Source organism: Herpailurus yagouaroundi, unplaced genomic scaffold, assembly GCF_014898765.1.
Source record: "Herpailurus yagouaroundi ecotype Mexico unplaced genomic scaffold, PumYag 208, whole genome shotgun sequence".
NCBI classification, from domain to species: domain Eukaryota; kingdom Metazoa; phylum Chordata; class Mammalia; order Carnivora; family Felidae; genus Herpailurus; species Herpailurus yagouaroundi.
In genome coordinates this window covers 1,661,800-1,676,847 of record NW_024412439.1, presented here as the reverse complement: position 1 = coordinate 1,676,847, position 15,048 = coordinate 1,661,800, and the positions used below count along the sequence as shown (strand labels likewise).

Below are 15,048 nucleotides of genomic sequence, written 5' to 3'. Positions count from 1 at the left end.
TTTCCGAGGGGGACATGAACACCTAAGGCTGTCACGCCCCCGGGCCTCGGGAGTGTCTCCCGGGCCCAGTGGGGCTGCCGCACTGGCACTGTGAGCCCACAGGGGACCCATTCTGTCTCTTGTGGGCGCAGGGATAGAACTGACTCTGCAGATTCAGGACGACGTTGGTGCCAGAGCCACCCTGAAGGAGTTCAAGGAGAAACTGGCCGGGGACGAGAAGCACCAAAGGGCCATCAGGGCTCTCAGGGAGGAAGTGGAGAGCTTCGCGGCTCTCTTCCCTCTGCCTGGCCTGCCTGCCTTTTAGAGGAGCTGCCAGCCCCCACCTGCCCGTGGGCACCTGCCCAGCACCCGACTGTCGGGACTGCACAGGGACCGCTTGCTCGAGGACCTGGTGCCCTCGTGGGGAGACAGGAGAGCTGCGCCACACAGGACCAGGCTGGGTCAACTTCATGCCCTCTGAGGGGGTTTCTTTTGGACTTTCCTCACATTATCTCCAGAAATCAAAATTTAAGACCCATTGTTAGTAATTCTGGGACAGGTTATTGAGGAGTTTAAATTTGATCCTTTCTCTCAGTTCTTCTGGAAAATTGCAATTAGTTAGCTTGGGTCCAGGGCAGATGAGTGGAAAGATGAGTGGAAAGACCCCAGTTGCACTCGCCCTTCTCTGAGTTCCCGGGCTTCCTCCAGACTCTGCAGTACAGAAACACCCAAGTTCAGAGCTTCTAAAAGCTGCCTCTTCTTAATGTCTTGTTACGTGGCGGGCTGCTGCAGCACCGACTGATGACCGTTACAAATGAGAAGGCGAATCCTGAAGCTAGGCCCGGACTACCAGTATGGTGGGAGTTTCTCCGTGGCACTCAGGGTGTCGTGGAAACGGTCTCGTTCGCCCCCCACCCCCGGAGGGTACCAGGGCCCATCAGGTGTAAGCACCGGCTGAGGAGAGATGGCTTTCCTTCCCTGTGCCAGATAACCAACTCCCCCCTGTAATCAGGAGACCAAGCGTCACCTTCCCAGAGAAACTTTATTTTTCACAGAGCCAAAGTGCAAAACATAGATGACCATTTTGAATAAGCACAATCGAATGTGTAACCACAGAATGTCTACAAGAATCATAAGAGCTTTAAAAAATACAACCAATTTTTATATTTCAAAAATATCTGAACTCAAATAAATTAATTTCTTAAAAAGTACACTTCTCATACTATTTGTTTGGCATTTACTCCGGTTAAACTCTGGTGCGGCCAGACCCAAGAGCCGGCGTCACACGCGTGTTTGAAGTACTCGCGTGGTGGTAGAGGACTCACGTTCACACGTGTGGACAGAGGGACATGCGGTAATAAAATAGCTTTCCCAAAATAACAAACACGAATTCATCACAGACTATGCTTTTCACCGTAGTCTTCAAAGGTGGCGCTTATATTAACCCAACCTGTGTAGCCAGCCAGCGTGGGGCAGTCGGTGGGTCCTGCCCGGAAGGTGCCCCTGGGGTCGAGGGTCCAGCACGTTACTGGCATCTATACCAGCACGGGTGGGGACAACGGCCGCAGATTCCACAGGGTGTGGGTGACACAGCAGTCCCCATATCTCTGCCTCAGTTTGGGAGCCATCATGCTGCCGGGACAGTCTTCCGTTCGGGGGCCTGGCTCCTCCCCCGGCCAGGGCATCTCCAAGACCCTCCTGTGTAGCCTCCACTTTGGAGCTAGATAAGGACTCCCAGGAGGCGTGGGCTCCACACCAGTGGCTTAATTCACTGCAAAGTGCTCGTTCCACCCCCCCCCCCATCCCTCCTCCTCCCCGCTATGGTCATACCAAACCTGAACAGAGGAGGCTAGATTAGGTCAGTGCTCACAGCGTTCTCCTTTGGGAGCTCAGGAAAACTTGGTGTCTCAGGCCCTATCAGCTGAGACTGGTTTTATTTCCAGCCAGAAGTAGCAATTTGATGCTTTCTCCTTTTTGCAGTCTGCTAATACTGTACCTCTTTTAAAGATTCCAGTTTTGTCACTTTCTGTCACAGTACTGGGGAAAAGCCAGAAAGCCAGTTGGTTTGCTTCTAAAGCACAAACCAAGGCACTTTCTTCCGAGCTTTCTAGGGAGATGGGAAGTAAAACCGGATTGCTGGCTTGGGAGATTCAGCTCCTCGGAAGATCGTCCACACTCCCCGACGGGTTCCCTGCCGGCTGAGTGTTACCGCAGAGGAGAAGCTGACCTGCCTTGCAACAGCAGGTCCGGGGAGGTCGGGACATGCGTCTCGCACTGGCGGAAGTGGGTGGTCACCGTGCGTGCCGCTCCCAGCCTCCAGAAACATGTCGTTGAACTGTAGCAGCCCTGGCACTTGGGGTAGAAACTGTTGGACTTCCTAGGATTTGAGCTGGGATATGTCATTTGAAGTTGAAACCTACAATACCTTGACTATAGCAACGGAGAAGCAAAAAGCTAGATGGGAAATGACAGGTGGGCTGTCACGGTTCATTTCCAAATTCCAGCGCAATCTGTGTAACTTCAGCCCTTGCAAGTTAATCATGAAAAAGTCACAATTTCTAACACCCCAAGATTCCACCGAATGGAGCAAGGTCCCTAGGGAAATGGTGAGGTGTGAGGCAACAGCTCAGGCTGGAGCATCCCAAGGGCCACACGTGGGCCTCTAGAAACCACGACTGCGTAACTGCTAACCTTATCAGGCTGCTCTCAACCTGGACTGCTTGAGAAAGGGTGGCTGGGGGCAGGGGAGCGGTAACGGATTGGAAGTGAAGTTGAAATAAACCCAGTTTTGGTGCCTGGGCCTTCAAAATGAGTCAGGACTGGCAAAGTCAAGGGGCACGGATGGCCTCTGTTCTCTGCAAAGTGTTTTCAAGATGTTTTATCTGAGGCAAACCTGAAACGAATATTTTTAAAGAGACAGCCCTGTCGCATAGAGCTCCCAGCCTTAAAATTTGCAGACGCGGGACTTCTAGTGGGTTCCGCTTCTCCAAAGTGGAGGGGATCTGAGAAGGGCAGTCCCACAGTCTCAAGTGCCTGCCCACACTGGCTCAGTCCCTCGGCCACTTTAAAATCCCTTTGGAAAGAAACATTCTTGGCATCAAGCAATCCTCGGAAACTGCCACACTGAAAAGCTAGGTTTTTACCAAAATTTAAAACTGGAGTCTAACTACTTGTCAGGGAAGCCGGCTTTCTTTCACGGAGGAACGACTCAAGGGAGACGCTCCTCACCCACTCTTTCTGAGGCTGGCCCCAGGACAGGGCACACCCGTTCTGTTCACACCCGACTGGTCTCTTGCCTCAGAATCCTGGGGCCTCTGGAACCATCCTCGAGGCAGAGCTTCCAAGCAAACACCCTCCAAAGTGACTTCTACTTCAGACTACCGTGTTGCCTGGCCTTAGCTTCTAGAAGGCCAGATGTGACTGACCTTCTGCCTTGATCAGTTTCCCAGGTGACAGCAATGTTAACTGTAGAGTCCGTGATGCTGTGGAACAGGATGAAAAGCAATGGTGGTGCCAACGATCGCTTTCAACTTTGTCAAACGGACCCCACAGACCCTTCTTTCCCTTGGAGATAAAGTGTCGTAAGGTCATGTCCCTGGAGGCCTGAGTAGACAGCAGTGAGCCATCCAGTTAGAAAACAGAGCAGCATCTTGAACACGAGGGACACGGGAGGCGGCAACGAAGAGGGGAGCCCATGGAGAGAAACAGGCATCCTACGCAGCCTTCCCCACATGCAAACACACGCTTGACATTTAAAAGCTGCCAAAACATTCCTGGCGACTCTTCTGTGCGTGAACAAAGTAACAGGCACGGGTACAAAGAACACCCGTGAGATGTAGACAGAACGTCTACCTTAAAAGGTCCTCAGTCCCAGCCTCGGGAGCGAAATCACACACCCTCTGCCAGGAACGTGGACCCTGACCGGAAGCCGGCGGCCAGGAGCCAACGGGCCACATCCTTGTGTGGAGGACCCGGGCGAGGAAGGGGCCACGGGAGGGATGTGATGCAAACCCCCCCTTGGGTTCCCGCCTCCGCTACCTGACCTCGACGGTAGGCCACAAAGCTGACAGACCAGTCTCGACAGCAAGACCCAACTACCTGGAACACGGCACCGGCAGGTGCACACACGTGTGCTCAGGAGCAACCGCCCGTGGCTGGTTCGGGTCTGTTTTATCACAATTTTCTTGGAATGAATTAAAAAGCAGAAATATTAAGAGTTCTTCCTAGTTGGAGAAAAAAAAAAAGCAGCCATACAAAAAAAAAAAAAAAGTGTAAAAACTTCAAGGTTGCAAGAAACTCTATCAAGAAACCAACAGCAACTGAGTAAGGAGCCTCAGGGGGGTCATGGTGGGTGAGTCGGGGATTGTCTCCTTCCCTGAAGGGAGGACTCACACGGGATGGGAGTGAGCTGCCGAGAGGTGAATGTACTTCCGGGGGCCCGCATGGGGGCGGGAGCGAGCCGCAGTGAGGAGCATGTACTTGGGGGACCCACATGGGGACGGGAGCGAGCTGTGGTGAGGTAAGCACACCTGGGGGACCCGCGCGGGACGGAGTGAACAGTGGTGAGGTGCGTGTATCTGGAGGGCCCGTGTGGGGGCAGGAGTGAACAGCGGTGAGGTGTGGGTATTCCAGGCCCGCGGGGGACAGATCCACGAAGACAGCCAGCCACACAAGGAGGCTCTCCTCCTTCCTGGGGGAGACCCTGCCCGTGGGTTCTCACCAGCTGGGCTGCCCGCCCGGACCAAGCAGCGGGGTGGAACCGCGCCGTCACCGTGCCCACAAGACCCGCAAGAGGTAGTGAAGTGGTTGCAAAGGTTTGCTGTGGGTGGGGGACTGGGGTGTGACCTCGGCCGAGTGCCAGCATGTCTGCAGACCTTCCCCAAGAGGACAGCATGGACTCGCTCCCAGAAAGGCTGGTGGGCTGGGCCCCAGAGGCCTGCCGGCTCTTGTCACTTGCACGGGGGCGATGGCACCGTGGCCCCGGGCTCTCCAGCTGCGAGAGCAGTTCTCACTCACAAGCAGGGACTAGCGACTAACGCTAGTCCCTCCTGCTGACCCGGGGGAGCAAGGTACGAGCACCCCCCCCCACTCCCCCAGGCACTTCTGTGCCTAGTGGGGAAGCGAGGACCAGACAGGGTGCTGCTCGCTCTGCCTGCAGCCTTGGGGCGCAGGTCACGCATCTGCCACCACCCAACTGAGGCACGGCTGCCTCCCCTCCATGTCACTCATTCAGGGGCTTTCTCTGGGATGATGGGCTCTAGGGGGCCGAGTAAAAGACCCTAGCCGGGGTCTGAATGGGGCAACGGTTGTTCCGTTGTCCAGTTTCCCACCAAACCATTTCAGTTAACGGGGCGCTTCCCTTCATTTTGCTGCCCATGTGTCTGGGAGCTGAATGCGTAGCCTGCTCCTCCCGCGTGGGCTTCACCTTTCCACCCCTCACGCCCCCCACCCCCACCCCCCGCACCGTCAAAAGGGCGCTGGCTCTCTTCTGGCCTGGCTACCAGTCCTCAGGGAGCCAAGCAGCCCCCTCCTCGCCAGGGGGGCTGAGAGACCTAGTACCGTCCTTACTGAGGCCTTCGGAGAGCCAGGCGCCCGCCTCGGCCAGAGTCCCGACTCCCAAACCGCCTGAAGCCACGTGGGAACCAGCGCCGCCACCTTGGTTTCCTTGCCACTCAGGTCACCAGCAGCCTAGACGGCTCAGAGGGCCGCCTGCTCGTGCCAACCCCTCCCCTCCCCGTACCCTGAGTCACAGGTCTTGGTCACAGTGGCTGGGACTGACCTCAGATTTTGTACAAAAAGCTGGGGACGTAGTCGAACCTGAGCGTGGGGTGGCCGGTCCCGGGAGGCTCCTGCACATAGTGCAGCTTCAGCAGCTCAGCCAGGTACTGGACCACCTTCATGTCTTCGTTCACCAGACCCAGGTTCAGCTTCAGGAAGCTCGCCCGGCGGCTGGCCAGCAGTTCCTCGGTCTCCCTGTCGTGGGCAGGCAGGTGCAGGTGGTGGCAGAAGGTGTAGAGGAAGGCCTTGGAGCAGAGCTGGGTGAGCACGCTCTGGACGTGCAGGTAGTAGGTGCTGCCCCGCTTGATGTGAGTGCGGTGGTCGGCCAGCCGGGGCACCAGGGCGCCTCTGTAGAGGGGGCAGCGCAGGGTTTTGCTGTCCAGGTCCAGGATGCTCGTGTAGCGGCTGTAGCGGCTCAGGGTGTGGAGGGTGCCGGCGCCGGCTGGGGACGTCACTCTGAAACACACAGGCCAACGTCAGGAGGAAAGACTCGGGGCGGGGCGGGGGAGTCTTCCCGTTTCCAGGCAGGCTTCCGCCGGCCAATACTCACTAGCTCTTTCTGGAAGGCAAATCTGATCATGATGCTCTTCAAAGGGCTCCTCGCCACCCTCGTGACCGAGTTCAAGTGCCCTGGCATGGCCCACAGGCCCTGCTTCCTGTTGGCCTCTGAGGCCCCATCTGTTACATCCACGACTTCCTTGTGGCCACGCCAAGCTTTCAGAAGGGCCTCAAAATCACCGGCCTTCGTGCTCTGCCCAGAATGCCCTTCCCTTCCATTGGTACTTGGTTTATGGCAATTCAAGCCTTACTCAGCCATCCCTGATCCCCTCCTCTGCTTCCCTGCTTTTTTTGCTTTGTGACCCTGGCCAAGTGCCTTAGCCCTTCAGAGCCCCCTCTGTAAAACAGAGATCACTGGTCCTGCCTCAAGCGGTCACCGCAGAGACAAAATGGGTTGTGCTTAGGAGAGTGCCTGGCCCTCAGTATTACCAGCCCAGCAATGATCAGCGTGGGGACTGCCATTTAGCTCTAGTCTCTCCCACTGGACAAGGCTTCTGCAGACCCAGGACCATCTGATTTGGCCTCCTGCCCCACTGCCCACTACTGTGCCCATACATCAGAGGCAGGCAGGGCTTGTTCAGTGAGGGAAGGGGTCAGAGTGATCAACCCTAGTAGCTCTGTACAATCCTCTAGATCAGGGGCACCTGGGGGGCTCAGTCAATTAAGCATCCGACTCTTGGTTTTGGCTCATGATCTCACGGTTTGTGAGTTCGAGCCCTGCGTCGGGCTCTGTGCTGACAGCTCGGAGCCTGGAGCCTGCTTTGGATTCTGTGTCTCCTTCTCTCTCTGCCCCTCCCCAACTTGTGTTCTGTCTCTCTGTGTCTCTCAAAAAATAAATAAATGTAAAAAAAAAAAAAAATCCCCTAGTTGAATTTCCCCAGAGAGTCACCCTGCAGTCTGGCAAATGTCTGGCTGACCAGAAATTTCATAGGCGGACACAGTTCTGGAATTCAGGGCTTGTGCCAGACCTGAGATACTGTGGACAAAGGACTGACAATCACTCGGGACCAAGGTAACCTATTTTTTCCTTCCTGGGTGCTGTCATCTTCTCGTGTAGTTAACAGCATCTACTACATACCAGGCAGTGACCTAGGGGCTGAACAGGCAACGAAGAATGAGCCTGGTCAGGCTGGGAAGAAAGCACAGGCACATGGTGGGTACACTGAGTAGAGATGTGGTCTGGGTCTCCACGGGGAGGCCCGGGGCCAGGAAAATCCTGGAAGAACGGCCTCGGAGCTGGGCCTTACAAGAAAGGTGGGCTCCGAGAACCTCAGGGGGCATCCAGACCATACAAGAACAGGACCACAGAGACGGGAAAACAGAGCCACATGGGCCATGTGTCGTGAAAACCACGAGGAGAGCAGTGGGCTGGGGACCCCATCACATAGGCAATGAAGAAGCAGGGCTTGCAGGTGGCTCACTGGCTTCTCGGGGACACCGCCTTCTCGGTCCACTCCTGAGGCACCCTTACCTCCCTCGGAAGGGGGCCCAGGCCACAGGCCAAATGCCTCCTCAGCCTTGGCACATCCGGCCCCCCGAGGTTCTGCCGCAGCAGAAAAGCCAGGCCTCGCCCCGTCTTCCTGTCCCTCCATTCCAGCCACCTGTCCTGCTGGAACACCCTGCCTCGGCCCTGTCACTCCCAGGAGCTCTGACACCCCCACACCTACCCCTACCTACAGAGGCACCACTTTTTCAGAAGATGCTGCTCCTTCTAACTCTCCCTCCACCTGTTTGCCACGAAGCTCGTCAGGAGGCGAGCTAGCACGGAAAGAGGCAAGCCCCAGGCCTTTGGTCCTCTGCTCCTCCCACACCTGTCTTAGGTTCATTACCGCCCATCCCAACACCGGAGGCAGCCTCTGGACACATGTGGACACTGAGGCCCAGAGAGGGGCCGTGGCTCACGCAAGGTCCCCCAGCTAGAAAGTGGCTGAGTCAGGACGCAACCAGGGCCTCTACCCGCCCCTCCACGCCCCACAACTAGCACTCTCTCCCGTGAGAACTGAGCTGTTTTTCAAACAGTCCAGCGCTTGTTCCTGCTACCTGGAAGCAATACAATTATCCCTCATTTTGGTTTCAAATGGGAAACCAACATGAGTTGGTACCCATGAGTATTTACCCATCTCTTATACCCACGTGTGATAGATCTGACAGATGAGCATTTCCAGGCAGAAAGCCTACTTCAGTGGAAAAAAAATCCAAGGGCAGTGAAACCGGCAGTTTTGGGGTGAGAGTCTTTAAAAACAGATTATCATCTGAGCTGATTTTGGCTGGAGTCAAAGCACCTGAGAGGGGACAGACCCTCCTGGGTCAGAGTTCTCGGATTCCAGATTAACCCAGCACGGGGGCGGGGGGGGGGGGGGGGCCAACCCCCGCCATTGCTGGGCAACCCATCCCTGGGCAGGAACTTCATGGCCACTCTTCTACTACTCCTCTTGAATGCTGGCCCTCAGACGGGCCTCAATCTGCCTTGCAGTTTGAAGACTGCTTCTGCCTGCTGGGCTGACTCACCACCTCTCCGCAACTCTGAGCGTGTCCAAGGACAGGCTCCACCCGGGGGCTCTGCGACATTCCGGATGTGCACCTTCCCCACAACTGCACACGGTAAGCATCTTAAGCCCCACTCACAGACGTGTCCAACAAGCTTTGCGAACAAACGAGAAGACTGGCCCAAATTCACACGGCGGATAGTGGCAGCGTCAGGACCTGAGCTCACAGCGCCCACTGTGTCCCTCCCTAACCACAAGGAACCACGACTCCTTGGGTTTTCATCTCAGAACGAGAATGAGAATTTCATGCTCGGAATTCATACTGGGTCGACTGCTCACCTCCCAGGATTTCTTTGGGTGAGCGGTGGCCAAACCAGTCCCCACTCCCGAGACGTGCCCCCTAGGGAACAAGGCCTCCGACCCCTGCCCACCGTATCTCGTTCCAGAGCGGGACCCTCTGGAGGCAGACACTGCCAATTCCCAGCGTGTGCGCACGCCCAGAAGGTCGGAGAAGCAGAGCAATGGGAGGCACTTCCCCCCTAGGGAATGTCTGCAAAGCTCTCGCCTGTCACTTCTGATGGGTCCCTCGCCTTCACAGAGGGATGCTGAAAGGCTCTAGAGCCTGGCTGGGGAGGGCCACGCTCAGCGGCCGCTGCCTTGGCCCACCTGCCGTGAGTCGGTACGCGTCCCTGCGAGGTTATCCGAGAAAGGCTCACAGTGATCAGGTACAGACCAGATGCGATGAGCCCTTCCACACCTGCTCTCACGACGCAGGTCTCGTCAGCTCCGTGTGCAGATACAAACAGGCTCAGAGGTCAGGCTGACAGAGTGGTGACAGAGCTGGGGCTGGCGTGGGGGGCCCCATGAAGACAGCGCCTGTCCTATCACGGGGATGCACCATGGCTGACTCACAATTCTGGCAGCAGGCCGGGTGGCCGGCATTTAATAGCCGCCTGTAAACTTTTGGCAAATGGTCATTCAGTGATCCAACCCTCTCATTTGCTCAGGAGGGAACAGAGCCTCGCGTGGAGGAGTGACCTGTGGCTAAATACTGGTAGGGCCGGCCCGGGACTCAGACCAACTCGAACCCTTTGCACCTCGGGGAGCCCGTCCGCCAGCTACTCTCTCGCACCCACAGACTTCATTACTGGATCATAGCAGGTGTTCCAAGGCAGACCAGCCTAGGCCTCAGAATCCTCAACACAGCACTCCAGCCAGGTACCCAAGAGAGCAGAGCTGGTGTAAGAGATGAACTTCTTTTGCCGCTCTGACACATTCTAAGGAGGGAATTTCAGGGAAAGCAGAAAGGGCGACACTGTCCTGAACCTGGCCCTGGATAAGCGGGCCGTCAATAGACTGATGGGCGTTTTAGGCTCTCCATCTTTAGAGGTGAGTAAGTGGAAAGGTCAAAGGTTGGGGCGAAGGGGTCAGTTGGAGAAGAGGTGTGTTTAAGGGACACCGACGCATTATTCCACCGAAACAAGTAGCAAAGACAATCCATGAAAAGTCCTTCCCTTCCTGCAACAGATGGGTTAAACCCGAGCACAGGGCTGGCATCAGCCGAGGGACGGGATCCCGAGAGGAAGGACAAAGCCCACAAGGGCACCCAGTGCAGCCCTCTAACTCCTGATTCTGCATCCACAAGCAAGGACTCAACTCGGTGGTTTCCTGTGTGGCCCAAGGAGGGGACTGTTCCAGGTGTCTTGGCCATGTCATACCAAGCCCCCATGACACGCTGGCAAGCCCACCCTCCTGGTCACTGAAGCCAAACACCTCAAGCCTTCCCCAAGCACCTCTGTCCCTCATTTCCCACACTTCACTAACCTGCCCCGTTGGTTTTCTTATAACACACGATGCACTTGCTGTTGGAACTCTCCTCCCTGTTCAGCAAGGCTCTGGCCATCCGTCTCTGCTCCTGAACTACGAAGTCTTCCAGGGCAGCGTCCTTGCTCAGGTACCCCCAGATGGTACCCCAGCACCCGCCAGCGTGGCCAACGAGCCAAGTCAAGACGGGGAAAAAACACTTGCTTGAATCTCGGCACCACGACCCTGGGGAAAGCCTAACGCAGCAAGGGTTAGAGTGAGGGCCGGGTAACTTCTGCAAGAGGAGCAAACAGGGCAACTCGGGACACGGCGACCTCACTGATACCGAGGACCTCAGCAAAAGGCAAGACGGAAAATCAGAACAAACGGTTGCTGACTGCAGCGGGGCAGAAATTCCTTTTGCTCTTTCCATGTGACATGGGAGGTGCAGGCTGCCTGCGTCAGCGCCTCTGTTTTACAGATGTGCAAAGTGGGCCGCTGGGAAGAGGATGAGGGCACACCCTGAGGGAAAGAGACCCTTAAACCAGACAACTTGTCAAGCAGTATTTGGAAAAAAACAAAAGAGAGTCTGCTAAACCTCCAGTAACTTGGAGGAATGAAAGAGCATTCAAACAGAGAAAGTAGGAATTGGGCCTTGCATTTCCTTATTATTTAAAAAAAATTTTTTTTTAATGTTTATTCATTTTTGAGAGACAGAGAGAAAAAGAGAGAGAGAGAGAAAGAGCGCGCATGAGCAGGGGAGGGGCAGAGAGAGAGGGAGACACAGACTCCGAAGAAGGCTCCAGGCTCTGAGCTGTCAGCACAGAGCCCGAAGCAGGGCAGGAACTTTCGAACCACCATGAGATCATGACCTGAGGCAAAGTCAGACACTTAACCAACTGAGCCACCCAAGTGCCCCTTGCATTTCCTCATTAAGACAGACTTCTAAGTTGGGGGGCGGGGGGGAACAGCCTTCTAGGGTGAACAGGACAGTGGAGTAAAAGCCACCGGACCCCTCTGATGTCCCTGGCACCAGTGATGGCTGCCATCTTCTAGGAATACCACAGACCTTTCTCAGAAGCAGGTCTCTCAATCATTTATACCATAGTGTCAATTTGAGGATCACCAAGAGCCTGAGATCTGGAAGTCAGCCGTCCCCCAACGCTTGCTGTATACCAGATGAACTCCATGTCCTACTGAGTCAGAATCTCTTGGGGGATAGGGCCCAGAAATTCACGGTCTAAACAAATTCCCCTAAATAATTCTGACCCGACAGGTTGCAGACCTCAGTTGGCAACCACTTAGGAACTGCAACCCCTCATGGGAGGGACAAGGAAAGAGAAGACCAGAGAAACGTAAGGACGTGCCCAAAGTTACAGAGTGAGTGTTGGGGGTCCGGTCTGGAAGCCAGGTCTCCCGATTCTGGCCCCACCACGCGGACGTGTTAACCTCACCCAGAGGGATGGATGTTCGAAACCTCGTCTCTGACTGGACAGGGCCCTTCCCCACCCCCGGTAAACAGTTACCTCTGCAGGCCGATCAGCTTCCACTTCTGAAAATCTGTGATGTGCAAAGGAGAGGAGACCCAGTGCTTCACCGGTTTGGCGTGACGGCTGTGGTTGGGGACAAAGATGGATAGCGCCGTCACGAGCTTCCTCACTATGGCCTCGTCCTCCCCCAGGACCACAAGGGTCCTCCCGCTGAGCAGGGAGTAGATGGCTGGATGGGCAAAGGGGTACTGACGGATGAATTTTAAGGCGTTCTGGCCAGCCCTCTTTTTATGCCTCTCAGAAGAGGGCCCGGTGGGATGAGCAGAGGAGGGAGTCCTGTCTGAGCTGGTGGAGGCTATACTGCTCATATTACTGGTAGTGTCCGAGTAGTTGTCCAGGCTGGTCTTACTGACATCCCGGCTAGCCAGCAGGCGGCTCGGGTCCAGCTCAAAAGCAGGGAAGCCTTCAGAACTGTTGTCTCGGGAAGGGCTGGCGTTTTCCCCCGCAAAGTCCACATGGAACCCCTGGTCTTTCTGCCTGTAGCGCTGCGGGGGGCTGCTCACTACTCCGTCCGGGTCAGAGTGTGTGTGGGCTGGGGTGGAGAGGGGCACCCGCAGACTGTCACTCTCCTTCCCAATGCAGCAGGAGGAGTCCGTTTGGGACAGGGTGTTTTCTAAGCTGCCCTCCTCTGCCTCACCCAGCTCTGGCGGGCTGATGCTCGCCTGGAAGTGGATGGCTCCCTCGCTGTCATCTGCGTACGACTCTTCTTCGTTAATGGCACTTGGGTAGCTGGCCTTAAAGTCATCAGGGATGAGGGCCTCAGAGGGGCAGGTGCTGAGGACTTCGATGCTGTCCTCGCTGATGGTCCTGTGGCTGACCGCTTTGCTCCGGACCACCTGGGGGCTCAATGGCACCGTGAGGCTGGCCTGGCTGTCAGACTTAGACAGCACAGAGGTGGACTTCTCCGTGCCCAGAACCTCGATGCTTTCGCCACTGCTGATGCTCCCTTTCATATCCATATCCAGGCAGTCCAAGTTTTCCTGGGGGTCAAAACTGCTCAATTCTGTCACCTCCACTTCCTTGTACTCCTCATCTCCAAGTTCCTGCTCCATCTTGATCGGCACAGACTCCACACTGGACTTGTAAGAACCAACGCTGATGAACACTTGAGGAATCGGACACTCGTCCAGAGACCTGGAAGGCGGCCTGCCTGGACTGGGCTTAGGGGGCGCGCTCTCTTGCTTCTCTACCATCCGGTCGTCCACCTCCACAAAATCTTCAAAGAGGAAGTTTGTTATGTGCTGTTGTTTCAGAAGCGCTCTGTCAATCTGGCTGGTCAGGAGGTAGCACAGGTCTCCTCTGAACATGTGCTCTATGTGGCTGAGCTGAGCCAGGGTCTGGGTGAAATACTCCGTGTCACAGAGCTCTTCCAAGGTCTTCAACTTCTTGTCAAAACACTTGGTGGACTTTGCTTTGATGAGCTTGGGGGTGTAGGCAGGTCTGCAGGTGTAAAGGTCCGCGTCAGCCGACTCATCAGGGTTAGAGGTAGTGGCTACCTGGTCGGCCTGATCCTGCACGTGCTCTGTCTCCGCAGAACACAAGGCAGACCCCTTCGACTTCCGATGAGGGTATGAGAGGATCTGCTTCAGCAGATCTTGATGTTCAATTATGGACTTCTCCACACTGGCCAGCTCGTTGGCTTTCTCAATTGCCTGAGATGAGTAAAAGCCCTTGTCGTTGGCCTTCTTCTGGATCTCCGTTTCGGTGTGCAGCACTGTCCTGGTGTAATCCAAGTCTTTCAGCTTTTTTTCAAGTTCTCCCGCAAATGCCTTCCTGTTGCCCGTCTTCAAGCACTCAGAAGCTTTGGAAAACTCGGCTGAGAGCTCCTGAAACTGCTGCATGATTTTGTGCTGGTCTGCTGAGATATAAGCCATGCAAAAGGGCCTCACAAAGCCCCGGGCCTCCAGGTCGTACAGGGTAAGGTGGTGCACGTACGCAAAGGCTCCCTCCTTGGAGTCTCCCAGCACCACCTTGGAGTCCTCCACAAAGTTCAGCTTGGGGTAGGCAGAACCCGGGGGATGGCCCACAAAGGAGGCCTGGTAATCCACAGACATGATCCGCAAGGAGAAGTAATTGAGATCAAAAGTACCAAAAACTTTGGTGTCATTGGGGATGGTCAGCAAGGGTTGGGGTCCCACCTGCTCGGAGAACTCGGAAATAAGGATGAAGTCCCGAGAGAACTTGGCCCCAGACAGTCTGGACCATGGGTTGGCTCCTTGGCTGGCGAAGGGGAAGAGTGGCACCGAGTACTCCTCGGGCAAGGCGGGCTCATTGTAAGGCTCCTCCTCGTACTCCTCCTCTTTGGTGAAGGCCACCACGTCAGGGGCGCTGATCATATTTCCAGATGTATGGAGAGAACATTGAGAAGAAGTGAGAAAGAATGCGGGGTAATCAATGCAGGGAAGCCATGCCTCTGGAAGAGGAAGCAAAGTCCTTGCGGTCTTCTTTGCGCCCTCAGGGGTACTAGGCTGTCTCTCGCACACTCGAAGGCTCGAACTCCCACAATCCCGTCAGAGATACAGCTAACTCTTCCAGAGCCCCGAGGGGCCTCATGAACTCCGCAGGTCCAAAAGACCGGGTAGGCGGGTTACCCTCCTCCTCCTCCTCCTCCTCCTCCTCCTCCGGCGAGGGCGTCCGGCGCAGGACACCTGCAGCGAGGTCACTCGCACACCCGGACCCACCGCGACAGCAACAGCCCAGCCCTGAACCGGCGCCTAACGCGGGACTACGGGCCGCCGCAGGGGCCAGTCAAGCCCTGCCGCCCCCACGGCCCGAGGGCAGAAACCGTCGCGGCTCCTTGGACGCCACAAGCTGGAGCAGGCTACCGCGGCGCCGCCATCTTGGCATCACATGACTCGCGGTGTCTTGCGCCGCGTGACCCGGAAGCGTCCGCG

The 15,048-nt window shown here is 56.0% G+C and overlaps 2 protein-coding genes across 2 annotated transcripts in view; one reads left to right on the top strand and one right to left on the bottom strand.

The window, feature by feature from the left end:
- Positions 1–1,190, top strand: part of SHMT1 (serine hydroxymethyltransferase 1) — a 26,523-nt gene extending 25,333 nt beyond the window's left edge. Inside the window, exon 12 of the mRNA XM_040453043.1 lies at positions 132–1,190. Coding sequence (XP_040308977.1) covers positions 132–304 — 173 coding nt within the window. The 3' untranslated portion in view covers positions 305–1,190. The remainder of the gene's footprint in view (positions 1–131) is intronic.
- SMCR8 (SMCR8-C9orf72 complex subunit) lies at positions 1,003–15,048 on the bottom strand. Its single transcript, XM_040453042.1, has 2 exons — positions 12,131–15,048; positions 1,003–6,213 (listed from the first exon to the last, which is right to left on the bottom strand). The coding sequence occupies exons 1-2, from the start codon at positions 14,488–14,490 to the stop codon at positions 5,760–5,762; spliced, it is 2,814 nt and encodes a 937-aa protein (XP_040308976.1). The 5' UTR covers positions 14,491–15,048; the 3' UTR covers positions 1,003–5,759.

What these genes read in the sequence shown, in the direction of transcription:
- SMCR8 (XM_040453042.1), bottom strand. Translation starts at nt 14,490, where the DNA reads ATGATCAGCGCCCCTGACGTGGTGGCCTTCACCAAAGAGGAGGAGTAC. An exon ending in AAGCTGATCGGCCTGCAGAG is followed by an intron (nt 6,214 to 12,130) that starts GTAACTGTTTAC and finishes TGTGTGTTTCAG; the next exon opens with AGTGACGTCCCCAGCCGGCG.